Below are 20,766 nucleotides of genomic sequence, written 5' to 3' on the forward strand. Positions count from 1 at the left end.
CATCTTTCGTTTAGAATGAACTATTAGAGCCGAGATCCGTAAGGCTATTTCGACTCGGTTAATAATCCGCGAAGCGCTTTTGGAATTCAGGTATAACAAACGATACCGACGCTATTCGCGTCGAACTCACGAGTACAAATAAAGGTGACTGAATTATAGATGGTCGACGGTATTAGCCGTTCGACCCGCGTATAGCCCTCCGAATGCTCGGTGCGGTAAATTGAAACGTTATACCGCTCGGAGGCGCGACTTTAATCCGCGCCAGCTCGTCGCTGATTAATGCCATCAAATCGAATCATCCGGCTGTAGCTGCATCTTGAGGCTACACGCCAAGGCTCTCTTCCTGCAGTTCTTCACGAGAGATGATTGCCTCTCCTCGCACACGCGGTATCAGCGCTCTTCTTTCATCTTCGTCCCGCGAGCCCGTGGGAGCGGCATTATACCCGACCGCTTCTTTAGTTTGTGTGCATGCACGCAACTCGCATATAACATCCTGAACTGAAAATCTATGAATATCTGGCGTAAAGGGGTCGGCGAATATCGCCGATGTTTTCACATTTCATTTTGGCACGGCTAATAAATGTCAGCGGTGTTTCTGACATTTCTGTTAATTGAAAGAGATCGATTGACATATTATTTATGATTAACTATTCGCGAAAAAAAATACATGAAATAAAGTGAATAACGGAATAATTTATACTTCTAAATTGATAATAGAAAGCATGCAGTGGTTCTTTTCAAGAGCCTAGCGTATGATTTCAAGAAGGAGGATATTTTTTGGGTTAAGAGTCCTTATATACACCGAACGTACATTGCCCATTATCGTGCACTTATACTCGCGCGGCATACTCGCAAATACGGCTCGTAAATAGGTGCCAATATTCGCGCAATAGCGAGATTGCACAAAAATATATTTTGCAACTTGCGCCACCGTAGCGTCGTCTGCTTTTGAGCCTTGGAGCGCGCGGACGTTATATTAAAGAGAAACGAACGAAACGAGTTTATGGTACGGAGAAGTAGTAGGAGTCGTGCGAAGGAGTATACGCTGACCGATAGATTGCGATATACAAATATTATGTCAAGCGCAATGGAAGAAAATAGCTTTCGTTTGAAAATGACTGCCTTAGACTGGACCAGAGTCAAATAATCGTGACAATTGCATGAGAGACGATGATTACTTAACTTAACCGAAGCCCACGTGGAAACGTGCCGGGGATATCGCGACACCCACGTCGAGCGAAAATAGATTTACCTAACGACGTTCGAGAGTGTGCGGAGCCTCGAGTGAATTTGACTAATATCCAACAGGAAAGATAGGGCGAGAGAGAGACTAGGAAGAATCGTTAACTCGTGAGAGCTGCGTAAACATTTACGCGGATGAGTAAGTTTTAAGACTGTTGGAAAATAAGTGCAGTATCGTGTACCTTCGTAATATCTCGAGAGATAATGCGCGCGGCCTATCGTAATTTCGTACCCGGAAAACGTTGTTTCACCGTTATTTTCATAAGAATAAATTAATAATTTTTTTTTTACGCAACAAATAGAACCGTTTGTATACGATTCTGCGCTTGCAATTAATTTTCGCGGAATAGAAAAATATGCATCAGAATTAAATAATGTTTGAAAACGATATATCGAAGTTTCGCGATAGTTATGCTAAATTGCACGATTGAATTCGATATAACTTTGATATAAATTCAATTTTCCGTACTACAAACATGGAAAAATGTATCTTACGTCAATCGTCACGTTTCCATCGCGGTGGATAAATATAGTGATCATTTTTGTGTGCTTATATATAATCGAAAACTCGGAACTCATTGAAATTATATTGGTTTTAATTTTCGCTATAAAATGTGTGGCATAAGTGTGGAAAAAATATTCGCGATTAGTTGTATATTACCAAGATGTTATTTTAAAAAATTACAGAAATTTTTATATTGGATTTGCTATATTCATTCATTTTTTGACAACAAAAGATTAGTTCGTTCTTTTCATCTGTCGCCACTTGTTCACGGTATTGTTAATAATTTTTTGAGAAATATGGAAAAGATTCGGCTGTAAATACAGATCATACGGCCTATCATTATTTGCAAAATGACAACGAACATTTGTACAACACAAAATAACACGATCGCAACTAACATCTCGCCGTGCGCCGTGACCAACGGAGCAGACAAACGAAAGGAGACAGGAATGACGGAGACGGGACTATAGAAGGAGATGGAAAATCCGCGACGTGGAAACGTCGATACAGATTTCCGTGGAACTTGATCCCGGTATCCCGGCATTTATTCCACTTGTCTCTCGAATCAGTCACGACGATCTTCAGGATCTTTCGTAGGTGCATAAATCACGCAGAGAATACCCGCGGCTGTTCCGTCTTGCGGCGACCTTTCGATCGAGCACGGGTCTCGTTTGCGGAATTTATTGTCTTACATCACACGAAAGCGAGCGTGTAATATATATATGTATGTGTGTGCGCCGGTCTGCCTGTTACGCCGAGGGAGTACCGGCTGTTTTTTTCATTGTGTCGTCATCGATGTGATCCGGCGCCGTCACGAAATCGTCGATGTCGTTAAATTGATGTTCTATTAAAATTCCGATATCCGCGAGAGCGCGGACGCGCCGCGCCGAGCCGCGCGCTGTCTTGGCCGTAGAGCCACGGCGTAAAGGCGCGAGGTTAAACGATGGACAGGGCGATAAGGCTAATGAGCTGTAACGATCCTTTCCCCGCTTTATCCTCCCCCACCGGCGGCGCAGTTAACCTTTTATCCGTGCGCGATTTTCAAAGACCTTGTTAAACGCCGACTTTCTCCGCGAGAGCCTTGCCTAATTTCTTAGTGCCCGGATCGAGGATTGGAGACGAGCGTCCAATCGCGTTTATGGGCGAACATACGGATAATTGTTGCGCATAACTCGGGGTTCTCCTATAATTGGTTGCCCTTTATCGTCCGCCTTAATAGCGGTTTGTTGAGAATTAGATAAAAGTCCCGTCCCGTGTACGCGCGCGGCGATAAATACCTATATGCGTTCTGCTGTGTAATTTACATTTGCAGAATATACCTACGATATAACCAATTGGATAATGTTTAGCACGGCGACGTAGATTATTATTAAGTCCTTGCAATCTGTTATTTCTGTGTCAACGGAATTGCTCGCACGTCTGAGAGCCACTATCAGTATCTAAATGACACCTCGTTATATTACATTAAAGGATTAAAACAAAAGTTCATCCCGCATTTTCAAGGCTATCATAAAGCTCGGATAACGATTTAATGGATACGGAGGCAGAATGTGATAATTAATGAACATTACATTAGCATATTAATCCTTTACACGACTGTTCGCGTATAATTTGTAACAAGGAATTTCCTCGGGGTGACGTCTCGCGTGACGGGGAGAATGGGAAAATGGGTGGAAATAATCACGTTCTTCCTGTGTTTCACTTTGCATCCCCCTCGCTCGACGCCGACAAGACGAAACTTCAACGGCAGCGTATTCGCACGCAACTCGCCTATATTTATCCCACTCGCAATCGACGTATACGCGCGCTCCATCAGAATGCTCTCACATAATGTGATTATGCTAATGGCCAATACGGCCGAAGGAAGGCGATATTGGGATATCCCGTGTCACACTGCGATCGACAATAATTATCGAAAATGACCCATCAATCTCACTCAGTCTTAAACAAGCCCGTATATATCATTATCAGAGACGGATTTTAGGTCGGACTTTTTAGAACCCGTCCCATTCTTATGTCATGACATGAACCAATTATTTTACGTAATTATTTTAATACAATATAAAATTGAAAAATGTTTGTTGTTTTTTTCCTACATAGCGAAAAAAATTAATATATCTTTATAATATTATTGTCTATATATATATATATATATATATATATATATATATATATATATATATATATATATATATATATATATATATATATATATATACATGTGTGTGTACGTGTGCATGCGTGAGAGACAAACTACCAGAGAGAATAAAATAATCAATGTTAACATTATACAGTACTTATAGACTTTTCCTATAGAAAATTAACTTATACCGCTAGCTGTTTCAACGATTTATATGCATCTTACTCGATTTTATTTCGTTGATCAAAAATTCTTATCCTGATCTTAAATTCGCTTTGGAGATTGCTCTGTTGGTAATTTCTTCCGAGTTAAAACAAAAGGCAGTTTTGTTCATGTACTAAATGTAACCGGTGCGAAATAATCTACGTACGTGCTTAAATGGTAGAACTGTAAAATTTATCTGGCAGAACGGAAATTAGATAAGACCGCCGCATCGCTTGAGAGGCGGTATTCGAGGTATTCCCCTAGAAAATCATAACAGCGAATCGTGGTATAAATTACTTTACGTCGCCGGTAACCACGGGGCTGTTGCGTTTCCGTAAACTACAATTATATCGCTAACTCAACAATGGATACAGCAAAGATTTAGCCGAACCGCTGTTTTTGTTGCGCAGCGGGACCGTCAGCTCGGCAATTACTACGCGCTTGGGTATATACTTTTGAAAACAGCCATCTGCTTAGTGAAAGTAAACGTGCAATCCTATACCAATTTCTTCGTGTCACTTTTGCATCGCGGACGTCCGGCAGGCCGTAATTTGTGCAACATGTATGTACACATATAAATGACGCGGGAGAAACATGAAGATAGGATGTCCAGGCGGACAATAGTTGCCGTTCATCGGGGTAGGGCCACTTATTATTCGGTAACAACTTGTTGTTAACGTCTCGCGCCGTGCGTAACGCACCGATGCAGTATCGCGAGTTGGAAAACGAGGCGTGGAGTTTCAATATTTGCGTAAGTATATTTTACAATATATACAGGCGGGGGGAGGCCGCTTCACGCGCGTTTACTCGAACGTAACTCGAAGGGCGCGTACCTTTTTCTCGCCCTGTTATGCGCCGCACGCTCGAAATCACTTCACATCTTTTAACGTACCGCGAGCGAATTTATGCGCGCATCCACTTCGGCGCCTACGTGCATACTGCGGACGAGTATATGGCGGACAGAAATACGAATACGTATTCGAGAAATCTCAGGCAGTTTCCACTGCAACCCGGGCAGGCACGGGTATTACTTTGCTGCAAAATTTAAACGATACTTGAATAGAATGTGGATAGAATCGGTGGGGCGCATTAATAATTCGTAAATGATACTTGAATGAACGTGACGACGCTGTATAAATAACGATTGATAGGGTAACTTCATATATATTTTAATTATGCATCAACAACACTCTAGTAAAATGTTCTTGTCTTAATTACATTGATAACGTAATAAAGATATGTATTATAATATTTTGAAATTGTTGTACATTTAATCTCTGCTTGCTTTTTACTTTCAAGAGAAAGGATAATAACAATAATTAACTTTATATTAATGAAATAAAGCTTAACGCGTGACAGGATATTTTGAAATTACCTTTATGCTTCTCTTCGATAAAACGTAATGTATATATATCTTTATATGTCGAACTTCGAGAATGAACGCGTAATATACGCAAGATTCAATAAACAGTGCCATATTTTCCACCGCAATTAAAGCAGCAAACGTGTTTTAAGGTAAGATATACCTCGCTGACGACGCGAATGATAACTAAGGACAAAATGAGCATGAAGACAATTCCGCCGAAAGCCCAAGAGTCCGCGGATATAATCCTTTTTACGCCTATCGGTGAAGTTTCTCCTCGAATCGGCGGTCTTATCACGGGAAGGGATACGTAAAGTGTGCGATTTAGCGAGTGGTATCACGAAACCTGCGTAAGGCAACTTTTACAAACGTGATATAAGTGCATGGTGAGGATTAAAGCTGCAATTACTACGCGCGTGCGTATCGCGACTATTCCCATTAATATAGTTTCATTAATATTATTAATACTTTTTGCTATTGCCGTGACTAATTAAATACGTCTTTTGGAGCAAACAATCTTTTTCGAGAAATAATTATAAACACGAAGTATATCTTCTTATCAGACTGTATAATTGCTAATAAGTATCATGCGGGACCAATGTACCGCACGTTTAAATTAATAAAGGAAATCGAACTGAGAGGCTGAGAGAGGCGGAGATTATAACGATCGACAAGTCTCAGAATTAAGCATCGGCGTTAATTGCGTTCAGTGTTATGCTTCCTCATAGAGGAAACTTTGTTTTCGTAAAAAAAATTTTTTAGTTGCTTTTGCCAATGTGTTCAGAATGTTCTAAAACGTCGAAAAATCGCTATTTTAAAAAATGTCGGTATGTGTGTATGTATGTGTGTATGTGTGTAAGTCTGTGCCAAATTTACCGAAATTTCTATAACTCCAGAACTGATCAACCAAATCTTAACGAATTGTATATGAAATAGGGGTAGAAAAGACTGAAAAATATATAGAATTAATAAAAATTGCTAATAATCAAGGGGTTCTTTTTGCTTCGTCAAATATTTTTACTCAAGAATTATAATAGAAAAAAAAACTGATATCCGCCTCATATGAAATTGTTTTTCATATTGCATTTACATAATTACCATAAATACACATCTTATTCTGATGAGCTATTTACGGTGAACCTCTTCTTATCTTCATATATATATGCGTGTACATGTACATCAAGCTAGAGTTAGATATTTTTGGATCAAGCCGGACATATAAACTCGAAAATATCTTTGCATGAAATCAATTACAACCTGTAATAGTTATAATTATTTAAGTCTTAATTCAGTCTTACTTCTCCCATGCACTGATAAACGTCATTATTGAAATCCATAAACTAGGTTTTCAGTTCTTCCTCGTAAACTGAATATTTTTTTCTCTTAGAATTACAAACGTGGAAGAAGCCTTTTAAATAATCTTGAAACTTGTTTCGTAAATATCTTTTTCGAGCTTATTAACGTTAATTAGTTCCTATTACCGTTATTAATACTACTTAATCCATCAAATCATTTTTCGTCGTCTGTCTCGCATCGTCGTATCAAACACGTCGCAAATTATGTCGAAACCTTTTTAATTTTTCGCGAGAAAAATGTTGGAGGTGTTTGAACTACATCGTCCATCACTTTTATCGGAATGTGGAATATTTTCCGGCGTAGAAGCCCAAGATGAGAAACCTGTCGTGCGCTTTTCTGTGCACGAAGATGAGAGCGGAGGGATCGTAAATCGCGATGGCTGCTTCTATAAGGTGAATGGGGTATATGACAGCATTGGTAGGAGAATGGCGCAAGGGAAAGTCATGACAGAAAACAATCTTGATGACATAAGCCACTTGCCTTCGGTCTTCCGCTAGTCTACGAACTTAACTTTTTGAAATAAAATAATTTTCTTACAGAAAATTGCGCAATATTAGCGATTACTCTAATAATCTTTTTATAACATTGCACGCAATAAGTGTGGAGAAAAATAATTATTCCTATAATAATATAGAGTATATAGTGGACGCAGTTGTTATGTAATTTAAAATATTGTCTAATTAATTGCAATTCTGCAAGAGCATGCATTGAAACTTACAATTCGTCAAAGATGGGATGAAGTTCTCTCTAGTATCTGAAATTATAAAAGAATATAATTAATATCATCACATATACACACATACACAATTAAACTACAATATGACATATTTATTAAAAAATTGGCATATTGTAGGTACGGAATAATCGAAATAAACGAATGGTTCCCTCGTACAGAGATATCGTCGTGCCGGTACTCCCAATGTGTCTTACAAATATGGTAATCGTCGGATCGAGGGCGATAAATCAGTCCACGACAAATGGGAACATACTTATGGCGACACTTTCTTTATGCTAATTCTCCAAGTAAATCGCGCATTCGCTGTGATCTGCCGTTCTTTACCGACAAAAAGCGGTCGTAGGCAAAGCGCGCTATGCGGCAATATTGCGACAAGACGATAGGAGGTGACGTGGGAGAACGGGCATAGAAGAATGCGTAATTGTTTTGAAAGAGACCGAGCTTCGTCGCCGCCGCTGAGACCGCCACCGCCGTCGTCGTCGTCTTTCGTGTGGGATGTGTGAAAGGCGGCCTAGCCTGCCGACGCCGAGCATAAACGACGAGGACAGGTTTCGTTTCTTTCGCTGTCCACATATCCGCCATTCCGACCTCTCTTTTAACGCGATCTCGGCGCATGCACGAGCGCAGAAATTGTCGGTCCATAATGGATCTGCACTGAACGTGCAACACACGTAATTTTCGATTTATCTTGAAGCTAAAACCGATTATTTTATCTTCTAACAAAGTGACTCGAGTTGTTGCATTTTTTATATTATGAATGTATAATAAAATGGTTTTTTGTAAAAGTCTTTAACTTCTTTTGCAAAAATTTTGTAGTATAAAAATATATACTTTCGAAACTCGAATTAATTTGCAGCTAATAGCACTATATTGAATTGAAGAATCGACACGCTGATATTATCTTTAGTCATTCCAGCGAAAATTTTATTCAGAGTTCTTGGAAATCTTATGAAATCCCCAGTGATTAAAAACGGAATAGATAGATTTTCTCATTAAAATTTTTCTTCATTGTCCTTTCTAAATATGCGCCCAAAAACCGAAGAACTTTTCATCTAGTTTCTGTAATGTTCAGATTCATAGCGAAATCGCGGAGATATTCTATAGTAGGACGGATTTTCCACCGCGCGCATATCTTTCATCGTTGTATTCGTTGCGTCGGAGCCATTCGAAATTTTGAAACAAGATGTATTCTCGTTCGCGAGAGGCAGACAAGTGGAGGCATCAACAATAGGGATTATCAGCATTGGCTGATCCGACTTCAGGTTGATATTGGTCTCTCGAGCCCCGACATATTGTAATCACGCGGATATATTGTGCTCGTGCAATGCACGCTCGTCTCTCCCAGCATCTCTCTCTCTCCTTATGCTACACTATCCGCCAACCCACCCCAAGGCACCCTCTTTTGGTCTCTTTCTTCGTGTTCGTCCATTTCCCCCGGCCTCTATCCCCGGCGATCAATGCTCTCCTATCCTACCGATAACTCGATAATATTACACGCGAAAACCGCTTTCGACGTGCTCGCCCAGTCAGCGAGCCACTTGTGCGAGCAAATAACCCAGTTATCGGAAAACCGATTTTATTTTCGAGGAGGAGCGGTGGTCCCAGTTTTTTTTCTTATTGGTGCTACTCGTCCTTCCTCCGCGTTCGATCTCTCGCTCTCTGATCCTTCCTTCTCTATTTTTTCTTTGGCTCTATACCATGTACAGTAGAGGACAAAGATTGGCGCGATTAAGGTTGAACGATGCAATTCTCTTTCTAAATGCGGAATTGCGACAGTGCCTTTTTTGTCAATCCCTTGATTCCGTATAGCTATTTCCAAATATACAGTGAATTTAAAATTATTTAAATACGATTGTAGTCAGTATTGTATCTTTACAGCTTGTATCTTTCTAATATCAATTTCTGTAAAAAAATATTATGTTTATAATATGTATAATATAATATTAAACGTAAACATGTGTTGTGTGCATATGTTTTATGAAAATTGTACCTTTCAATTCAATCTTTTTTTCATAAATATTTGTACACGCATCTATTATACTTCTACAATTTTTTAGATGCCGGGTTGAAGTTTTGCACACAAATAGAGTATCATAGAAAGTATGTTCTCTTCCAATTTTATTAAAATCCGTCGACCGGTATGGACTTTAAGGGGATTTTTACTTTTCAGAAAAGCGTGTTTTACGCTATAGCTTTCTCAATATTTGAGATACCGATCTATTTCTAATTCTATTATATTTTTCAGTTTTTTTCTACCCCTATTTCATATATAATTCTTTAAAATTTAATTAATCAGTTCTTGAGTTATAGAAATTTCAGTAAACTTGGCTGTTTTTTTTAACAAATTGGTAACTCCTTTTTTTGACCATGTGTTTTAGGTTCTAAAAGAATCGATGATAGAAAGGAACCAACAGCTCTCTGAATTGAAGGATCTTTTTGGCTATTTAGAAGAACATCGTTCTTTGAAAGGTTACGACGGTTCGAAGACATCACGGTGAGTTTGGATGATATTTTCCATGAGATATATCAAAAACTAATATATGAATGGTGTGAAAATTTATCAATGAACGTTATCACAATCTTGGGTAATAAGAAACACATAATTAAACACGTAACGAAAAGAAACATGATAAAGCAATCTGTTTCTCAATATGAGTAAAATTTAATTTAATTAGATTGATATATCTTGCACGATAAACTATTTGTGATTTATTTCAGATTATAAAAATTAATTCTTCAATCAAAATAATTCGTTTTATAACACATAAAAAAAGTTAAAGAAACTTATGACGCATTTTGGTTAAATTTATATTGCATTCATATTTTGTGTCGCGAAGATATATATGTGTGGGCAATTTTGTAAAAACCGACGCGGTTATCCGGGATCAAGACATCAACGACATAGAAAGGAAAGAGTCAATCGTACCAATTGAAGATTGATTACGTCGGTGTATCGACGACCGAGATTTAGCGCGGCAATGCAATTTCTTTGTCGTCTTTACTTTGTACCAGGACCTTTGCGCCTCCCCATCTCCAACGCATCCTGGATCAATCCTTTCTCCTTCGATACCGGATCTACTGTGGGTTTCGCGACACAACGACCCAAGCGTTTGAACAGTTTGCTGCAAGATTGATCTCATACCTTTTTTACCGCATCAGTCTTTTTGATACGTTATTGCTTCTTTTCCACAATCCAATAACTCAAATTTATGTCTTAACTTAATGCTACATATCTACTTGAATACCTTAGAATAACTTGCAATAATTGTAATAATCTCGCGATGTTGAAGAAAGATCCATAATTATAAATGTTATAAATAAATAGTCTAGAGTAAAATTATTAAGACATAAAATGACTACAAACTTAAAATAAGTTTACAATCAATTAGCCATTCATAATCTTCGCTTTTCGAAAAAATATTGTTCTTCTATATGTATATAACGATATTTGGAGATTATATAAAGAGCAAATTAGATCCAAGATCGCTGATGTTACCACCTGTTACATTCAATTAATATCAATTAATTGCACTCATGTATCGCGATTAGTCAGGCCCGTCTCTCAAAAGAAGATATCGTAAATCTATTTCCGGCAGCGGTATAAATACTATTATGCGTGAAATGCGATTGATTATCTGGGGATTGAAAGAGTATATTTAAACGTGTCTGGATATTTACAAAATATAGATCATTGATAACTAAGCTGTTGACGGTAAAAAGTGTGTAAAAAATTAAAACAAAACTAAATTGTATTGATTCTTATCGTGCTAATCCTTAATATTTCTCTGTCTCATATTTCGTAATATAGCTATATAGTTGAGAAGGATTTTCAGCTAATGCTGCTAAATCGAAATTCTGATAATCTGTATACAAAATCTAAATTGCGTAATGTTGAACAGTAAGCAAAAAAAATCGTTAATGTGTGAAAATGTATAATGAATTAATATGACGATTATTTTATTAATAACTTAAAATGTTAATGCAATATTTTTATATAACAAATTGTACAAGAAACTTATTTAAAATAACATAAAACTTATAATTAAAAAACAATACTTTTAAAGTTTAAAAAATAGTGTAAATAATTAAGATAATAAAAATATTAAAATTGATTAGAATGTTAAACATTAATGTATCTTTCATGAATATAAAAAATTAAGAATATTTAGAATTAAGTTTTTTTAGTTATCAAGATTTGGTCGCGCTTTAAATAAAATATTCTAATAAGACACTAATTTACATTCTCTTGGTTTATTATGTTTTTGCAACAGAAAATCTTGCTTAAGCATATGTACGTATCGACTTAATCTGACTTCATTATATTTCTACCATGCGAAAGTTTTAACTATGAATACATTTGCAACTACATACTGTCTGGAATGTCTTTATCGACATAGCGCCTATTGTGATCTGCAAGATTTTGCGATAAGAACAATAGAGTTGTAAAGTCGTCAAGCTGGAATTTACATCGAGATGTAACATAAATGTATTTATGCAAAGAGTTTTATTGTATCATTTGCTTTATCGTGCGCATTAAAATTTCGGTAATTTTTTACTGCTACTAGAAAATTTTGTAACTATAATATATATATATTATAAATATATATATATATATATATATATATATATTAATATATATATATATATATATATATATATATATATATATATTGAATATATATATAGTATATATATATATGTAGGTCCAGAGGTATGTTCCGGGACTGTTTACGTTTTTTTGAAATGTACAGTCCTGGAATATAACGCATATATATGTAATCAGATTCAAAAAACTGTCCCAAAAAATGCCGTAGGACATCAATTTTTTCCAGGACAGTCCTGGAAACTGCCAAATGTCCCGGAATATACCGATATCAAAATAAAAGTCCCGGAACATACTTCCAGACCTACATATATATATATATATATATATATATATATATAAAGTCTTAAAATCCAATCCATGTAAAATTTTATAAAAATTTCACTGCAACAGCAATATTCAATTTATACAAATGTACCGTACAGTATTAATATTTAACTGTTTATAAATGAAAATATCTTTAACTGGTGATTTTAATCGCATGGACTTTCGCGACATAGATACGCAATAAAAATTATTTACAGGGTCATGCAATTTAAACGCATACGTGCATGTACGTATGCCCTCACCGTCGCGTCGATAACATTTTCGACGTCAGCCACGTCAACTCGTTTCTCTCGAACGTGCGCATAAATCCCTTTATGAGCGTCGTGTCACGAATTCACGGCTTGTCACCGATTTTATTGCATGGCAGATTGCTCGGCGTAGTCGCGGCTTTTACGCCGCTGGATAGAAGTATCGAAACTTCCGACATTCCATCTGACGATACGAGCAGGAGAGAGAGAGAGAGGCTCCGAACGCAAGGTGCATATATACGCACGGCGCGGCGTGTCGAAACGTGCGGCGTGTGCGCCAGACGCATAGATGCGGTATAAATGCATATATCCGGTAATGTACGGACCGTCTTAAATTTTTAGCCCGTCGAAGCGCGTGACGATATTCTTTTAACGGCTTGAGTGGCTATATGTTATAAAGTCGATATTTCCGTATTAGGATGCTTACGCGCGCGACCTTACAGACGCCTTGATGGTCCCTTTTACGTAAGCTTTCTTATGTGTCGTCCAAAAATTTGTTCATAAATAACTGAAATAAAAATTAAAATAAAAAGTCCGAAAGTAAGAAGGATTTATTGAAAATACCTAATAGGATCAGCTGTATAGTATCTCGTGTCGAGTCAAAAGATATTAGAAAAATAATATTTTTATTATAAACGCTGTGTGAAAGTTCTTAATATTTAGTTTAAATGGGAAAGAATTATAATAGTTTGGTCTACAGAATGTCGAGCAGTTTTATTTATCGTAACTATACAAAACGTGAGTTAATCATTGCAGTTATATATCTAGTTTAATGTTATCTACTCTCGTGACATTATATTGCGAAGGATATGGAATTTTTCTGCGTTTCGATATCAGACGAGGCGATGGATACAGGGGACCCGCGTGACTCGAAGCTATAATTCAACGCGGTGATAATTGTCGCGAATTAGTCCTCTAAATCAGTCGTATACCCTTACATTCTCCGCCTCGGTCTCTCCCACTCGTATACTTATCGCCGATATAAATGGCGGCTCTTTCCTTTCCCTTGATCGCGTGATCGTTTAGCGTAAATAACAATTAAATAAAACTTAAGGTACGAACTCGCCCTCATTTCCTGTCTACTTTTTCTATCTTTAGCCACTGGTGAATTATACCGCTGTCATCATAAATCCCACTTATCCGCGATACACATAGTGACTGATAATTAGATGAACCATCAATTTGCGAGAATTTCGTCTGATCTCATTTTGCCACTTTCCTTGTTCTTTTTTTTCGGAACAATATATTTCTATATTTATAAGATCTTTGTTATCTCTCTTTTAAATGATATTATTAGAATAACAGATTTTTAATTATAATTTAATAACGATCGAATATAAAAAAATTGCTGATATCGGCGAACAATGATGTAACGATATCACGAATGTAAGAACCTAATTAAATAGATGATGGATCGTTCCAAACGTGCCAATTTATAATAAATCTTACATTGCAATTCCGGATAATATAGATAAATTTCTGATAATCGGGGCGGAGCGATACATTTTTTTCCAAATCGGGCGATCGGATGCAGGTGTATTACAGGTGCAATACCTGTCGTCAGGTATGACCGCGCACATGGGGCAGGTGATTGCCGACAGAATCATTCCTTAGTGATCTAGAATTGATCTTGATGAACTGACCTTTGTAATACATATTATAGGCGTCAAATGTTGATGTTCCTTCTAATATGTCCAGATACCATCGTTATTATCTGAAATTTATTCGTAGTGCCGACGTGGCGCAAATTCTGCTCGCGTTATATCATCGACATGTATATTAATTGCCAACATCCATAATCTCGATGAATGGTAGATAGAAGGGTGGTATAGACAATTGTTTTATCTGCGACGGAAAATGCTGATTTGTGCATAAAAGGCGATTATAGAAAAAAAACTGTAATTAATGTATATCCATTGCGAAGAACATTCATATTAATGATATGTACATTATTGGTTGTTATACGAATATCTGAATGTGAAATATGTTGGAAATATATGAGGAAACACGCATGCGCATAATTTTGAATATCGTCTCGTAATTGAAATTATACATATATTATACATATACGCATGTTTTTTTGTTCTTTATCCGAAGCATTCGTGTTCTCATTCATGTTCTTTTCTCTCATTCCCCTCTCTCTCTCTCTCTCTCTCTCTCTCTCTCTCTCTTTCTTTAAATTCTGGCAGTAAGACTGATTATATAATCCCCTTACCCCGTTTCACTGGAAATACTCAACCATACAGGTGTAAGACATGTACGTAACGGATTCCACCTGCAACACGACCAGCAGTTAACTTCTAATTAAGAGTATATCGCTTTTTATCGTTGATCGTTCCGTAGCGATCCGCCAGACGCGTACTATTCCGCAGAATTTATTCACACACGTCGGCTCGGGTTTAGCATTAGACGCGAAGTGGTTGTACACGTTAGTTACCGGTGCGATAAGAATCAACTTCATTTTCCCGCGTCGAAGTCCTTTTAAATGGAAACGATTTTCATCGTGCGGAGAAAATGAGCGAACGCTACAGTTCTTTATGGGGGAGATTGATTTTAATGAACGCCACGAGCAATACGTATAGACGGGGGGATACTTCGTAAGACGGGAGACCGCGATTTCTGGCTCGGTTGTACGTACAAATCCGTTGCCTGTGAAACAATTATTATTCCTGGCAGATCGCCTGCGTTATTGAGCAAGAACGGGACTTCCGTCGGGGAATCAGATACCGCCGCGCCGCTCGCATGTGCAACGCGGCCAGATGCGCACACCTAGGAATCTACCTATCCTCTCCACGTACCTGGCCTGATGCCTACCTGCCTGCCTGCGATTCCCCGCGTGCATCCGTGTAGGAAGCGCCTGTGCACAGATTACAAAGTGGATATTGGTTGCACACGAGCTGCATTCTCTATGATCTGTGCCACAGTGCTGATGGACCAAGTCTAAAGCTATCTCCACAACCGCGGCCGCAAACGTAACGATTTTTTAATTAAGCTTTCGCATAACGCAAAAATACGCAGATGTGTTAAAGCTTTGCAAGTTAGTTTTCTCATCTTCCATCACATAGATTCAGATAATTCTCTTTTCTCGAGAGATTCGTGTATTTTTATCTTAATAAAATAAATCGCTCGAATTTCATGAAAAACGTAATAGCGTGTATCGTATGACAGTTTTTATTTGAAAAAAGTATTTTGCGTATTTTGAATGCTTTCGTTGTGAGCGTAGCCTGCAATTAGAATCGGCCGGCACATATGTGAGCTCTATCGGAACGTAGAACGAGAGCCTATGGAAATTGGCAATTATCGCAACCCATAACTAAAGGTCTTAGTCGTGCGCTGTATCGAGACATAAGGTCTGCACGCAGTGTCGGAGGTCGGAGTGCAGGGTCATTACGCAATAATTAGAAATTAAAAAGCGCCGCGCGGTGTAGTCTGCGTTCCCTCCCCCTCTCGCATTAGCTATCTCTACCTAATGCACCACCCTCCCACGTTAGAGGTCCTCCTTCATTCTCCTATCCGGTATATATTTCGCATCGCGGTTATAGTCCGTTGCAGTTAAGCGTATCGTCAGCTGGCGAATTGCAACGATGTCCATACGACAGGTTAACGAACCTGCCGCCTACTACATCCCCTCGGTTCTTATCTAATTTCTTTTACGATGCAGAACATCGAAGAGGAGAGGCAAGGACATGAAATTGCCGTCAGAACTGCATGCAGGTAGTAGCGGCTGGTAAACATCGCTTGAGGAACTGACCTTCTCCTCTTCAAGTCTCATTATACCACGGTTTATCTTCTTGTGGCGTAATGCGCGGCCGAATGAGAGATCGATGGCTTTCAACGGCTTCCAATAAATCTGCATTTTGTGCGCATAACTATTCGCTGCTTACAAGCCTAATGTCACAAGTCATATTTGATCGTGTAGACGTATTTCGTTACGTGATTTTATCTAAAAGTAAAATGTATCACTGACTTATATTAATATAGCAATCCGATATTTTGGGATATTAAAATTAAACAATAAGCAAATTTATAAAAAACAATTTATTTTGTGTCGCATTTTATAAAATCTTACGTTAAGAGAAACACATTATGCAATAATTTAACTTTTTACGAATGGAATTTACTATTATTTTATCAAATCCTTTTTTAGTTTATTATAAAATATCAATCGTATATCATTTTCTATAAATAGACATAAAACTTAAATTGTTTCTTATAATAATTAATTTTACTTTTAGACAGCAAGTGTTTCAGGATACGTGAAAATTTGTTCGTTGTGCTTTCTAATCTATTGGACTCATTGGTTAATAGACAAATATGCTCAACACGTAATATGCTTTCGCCAAGCCGTGGCGTTAATCTCGATGCTAATCTTCCTGAATAGTCCGTAGGTAGTAAACAACTCTATGATTTATTACAAAAATACCCGCGAAATAGAAAACCATACACGTGCTGGCGCATTTTCATTTATTGTGTACAGTACGAAAGGCTCGCAGGTTACAGGGAGTATCCATCTGTCCATGGCATGGTTTTCATGTGGGAAAGAACTCTCCTCTTTGCTCGGAGTAACGCCCAGGGAACTGGTTTCTACCTTCTCCTTCTCCTCGTTCCTACCTCGGACCTTTCTCCTTCCTCGCCACGAGAGAAACGTCTCCGCGGATTCTGGATTTTATGAGTTTCTAATGAGAAGGGATTGCATTAGCATGCAGTGCAACCGCGTGAATATTTTTTTATACATATACCCTTCATGCGTTGCACATGTACCAAGACGAGGCATCAAATTATTTCTACCTCTTCGACAGATGGAGAACGCGTCTCGAAATATTATGCCTCCCAACTTTCTGAGACTTCCGTTAAAAAGCCGAACGGCTTTGATGGTTTTGATCAATGAAATTATAAATTTGTTCATAACATCGTCGTCGTTAATAGAAAATAAACGACTAAACTCCGAGAAATATTTATAATGCTATGGGAAGACTGTTGTAAATTAATTGCCGTATACTTATGAGGAATATTCCTTAATATCATATTCAATTATTTAAAAGAAAGATTCGACATATAATAGTCTTTCGTAAATTCTATAATACAATATCTTTTCAAAATATTCCAAATGGAACAGATAACAGATTATGAATTATATTTTCCAAATTTTTTAAATATTTTTAACATGTTTGTTATATCAAAAATGTGATTTTAAAATAAGAATAGAATATAAATATAATTTCAGAAAATTATGACAGAATTAAGTTACTTATTAGTGTAGAAAAGTACTTTTATCGAAAAGTTATAACATTAGCAATATCTGTAAATTGTAATTTTGTATAAATTTTAAATTAGAAATAATTTTAGAAGACTTGAATGATTAAAAATTAATAATTAAGTGAAAGAGGCACACAAGCCGTGACAAGATGTTGTTGTTTTAATCTTTAATCAAGTCGAAGTTAGACAACTTAAAACTTAACATATGTTTTGACCTGACATTAAACCATCCTCAGTACAATAATATATCAAAATTTTATAGACGCAGTGAACGCATATTACATAGGTATTTTTATCGCAATATAATTTATATGGATCTAAACAGTTCATGTTTTACAATTAATTTGTCGCGAAAATAAAAACAGTAAGTCGACAAGTGGAAGTAGTTAATATGGTAAGAGGACCCCCATGGGGTGTTTGATGTCGAGAATGTAGGGAACAAGTGCTCTCTATATCTTTAACTGATAACATTATTATAGTGATCTTTGCAACACAACTCTCGACATGCAACATCATAGGTCCTCTTACCATATTAACTACTTCTACTTATCGACACTTACTGTTTTTATTTTCGCGTCAATTTAATTATAAGACATGAGCTGTTTAGATCCAATATATAATAAATTATATTGCGATGAAAATACCTATGTGATATGCGTTCACTGTAAATTTATTATATAAAATTTTGATATATTATTGTACACTAAAGATGGCCTAATGTCAATGTCAGGCCGAAACGTATGTTAAGGTGTTTAACACTTCAACTTAATTAAAGATTAAAATAACAACTTCTTACGGTTCTGTGCCTTTTTCACTTATAATTATTAATTTAAATTAAAAATTGAGATGTTTATTACATTTTAGAATATATTATTACTAATATACATAACTTATTTAAAGTGTATAATTAATTTGTTGAATTTTTTTATGATAACGAGAATACAAATGGTTCGCGTATGATGAAAAATTCGAGAACATATTTTATCGATTGCAACAGTCGCAATGTGTCAGTTTTGATCGTATTAATTAGCTTCATTTATTACATGACAAGGAGTTAATTTAATAATACGTTTTAACTTATTTCCAAATTGTTTTTACATAGCTTTTAATTTAAACAATTGACATTTGTCGCTCGTAAATCAGCTATATAGGTACCAATTGCAGGTGTACGCTTATGGGTATGTACCTCGTAAGATTGCGGTGAAAAATTTTTGAAATACTCTGTTCCTAAATCACCGAATTATATAATTGTTACTGTTGTATAATTATTACGTTCATAATCGGCATATTACAAAATACACATGGATTAATTATTAATTTTAATTACATTTGTTCTCTAGTACTTAATTTTATGTATTGAATGAAAAATTTTGGAATTATATAAAAAGTTTAAATACTTTAATATTATATGAATTGTTTATATAAGATTATTAGTTCTTATTTTACAATTACTGTATCAGATGTTTTATTTTTACGTCAGTATGTTTTTATTTCTATGTTACTTATTGTTAGATATATCTTAATATTTTGTTTTACTCTTACATACAAATATTTTAAAATAATATTATAATTTTGAATACAAGATGTTTTTAGTTTATTAATTAGGAGCATGTTTGAATAAACGCTGCATTACAAATTGCAAACATTGATTATGATATTTTAATATAGAAATAATTCATTATTTCGCAAGTATATTTGATGAAAAAAATCGCACGTGTATATTTACACGTTAAAAACATACATTCTATTATATCCACTCTATTAATACTTTTAATTCTACTGTATTATTGCCGATCGAAATCATTATCGATTATCTTGTCTTATTATTGTAGGCCCATGCATTTTGATCTGGCATGTGTTTATATCCTGTGAAAATGAATACGATAACGTAAGACTTGTACTATAGCCATAAAATGCGAGGAATGTGCATACACACCCTGCATTCTGTATTTACGAGCCGCGAGTATCGCGGCATCTGCATCACATCACAAAATAACGATTCGATTACCGCTAATATACGAAAATGGCGTAAGTACAGGCTGCACACTCGGAATCGAAACGTAGCGCAATTTCATTCGATTATAATCGCCGGCCCTTTATCCGCCAGCCGCGCGTCCTGTACGATCATTCGATTAAAATTACACGAAAACATTACTCGGGCCGATCGGCAGATGTGCAGCAGGAACGAATGGATTTCGAATGCATGAACGATCCAAGGCGTGTTTGTCTTCCCGTAGAATCGCCCAGGCGCATACCGATGTTAGCATAATAATTGATCCACGATAGGATCAGTATCAGTACCGTGCAAAGTCACTCTGGGTGATTGGCTATGACCGCGATGTAACGGAAGAAATCTTTTTTTTTTGTCTCTCTTTTCGTATGTAAGGAAACCGCGAATATATCATTCGATATCTCGCATAACACATATAAACGGCATAAAAATTTTTATAAATTAGTACAAATGCACGAGAGTAAGACTCATATATTTGCATTCTAGTTAAAGTTTGTTTTTTGAAACTACTATATCGAAGAGTGATAATTGCATGTCATTTAATTAACTTTTGCACATAACAGAATTTTACTGTTTTCTGTGTATTATCTTTTATTATATGACAACTTTTACGAAATTATTTATCTATTACGTTATTAAGTAAATTATTTTAAAAAGCAGACATTTATTATATATTTTATTCTATAATATCTGAGTGATTTTGATAATATATGAGTTTAAAAAAAAAAATTAGCAGTATCAGATTGAAAAAAACGTTATCCCACATTTGTCTACT

The 20,766-nt window shown here is 36.4% G+C and overlaps 2 protein-coding genes across 3 annotated transcripts in view; one reads left to right on the forward strand and one right to left on the reverse strand.

Annotated features, from left to right (window-relative positions):
• The window catches only part of Mesr6 (misexpression suppressor of ras 6), a 637,129-nt gene that overhangs the window by 505,135 nt on the left and 111,228 nt on the right, over positions 1–20,766 (forward strand). The window contains exon 6 of the mRNA XM_077412480.1: positions 9,925–10,040. Within this exon, the coding sequence (XP_077268606.1) occupies positions 9,925–10,040 (116 nt within the window). The remainder of the gene's footprint in view (positions 1–9,924; positions 10,041–20,766) is intronic.
• LOC143900780 (uncharacterized) overlaps positions 1–20,766 on the reverse strand; it is a 241,725-nt gene that overhangs the window by 157,473 nt on the left and 63,486 nt on the right. For both annotated transcript variants that reach the window (XM_077412490.1, XM_077412489.1), the window contains exon 2: positions 7,529–7,564. In XM_077412490.1, the coding sequence (XP_077268616.1) occupies positions 7,529–7,564 (36 nt within the window). The remainder of the gene's footprint in view (positions 1–7,528; positions 7,565–20,766) is intronic.

This window comes from Temnothorax americanus, unplaced genomic scaffold, assembly GCF_048541705.1.
Source record: "Temnothorax americanus isolate GAGA-0224 unplaced genomic scaffold, ASM4854170v1 Scaffold30, whole genome shotgun sequence".
NCBI lineage: Eukaryota > Metazoa > Arthropoda > Insecta > Hymenoptera > Formicidae > Temnothorax > Temnothorax americanus.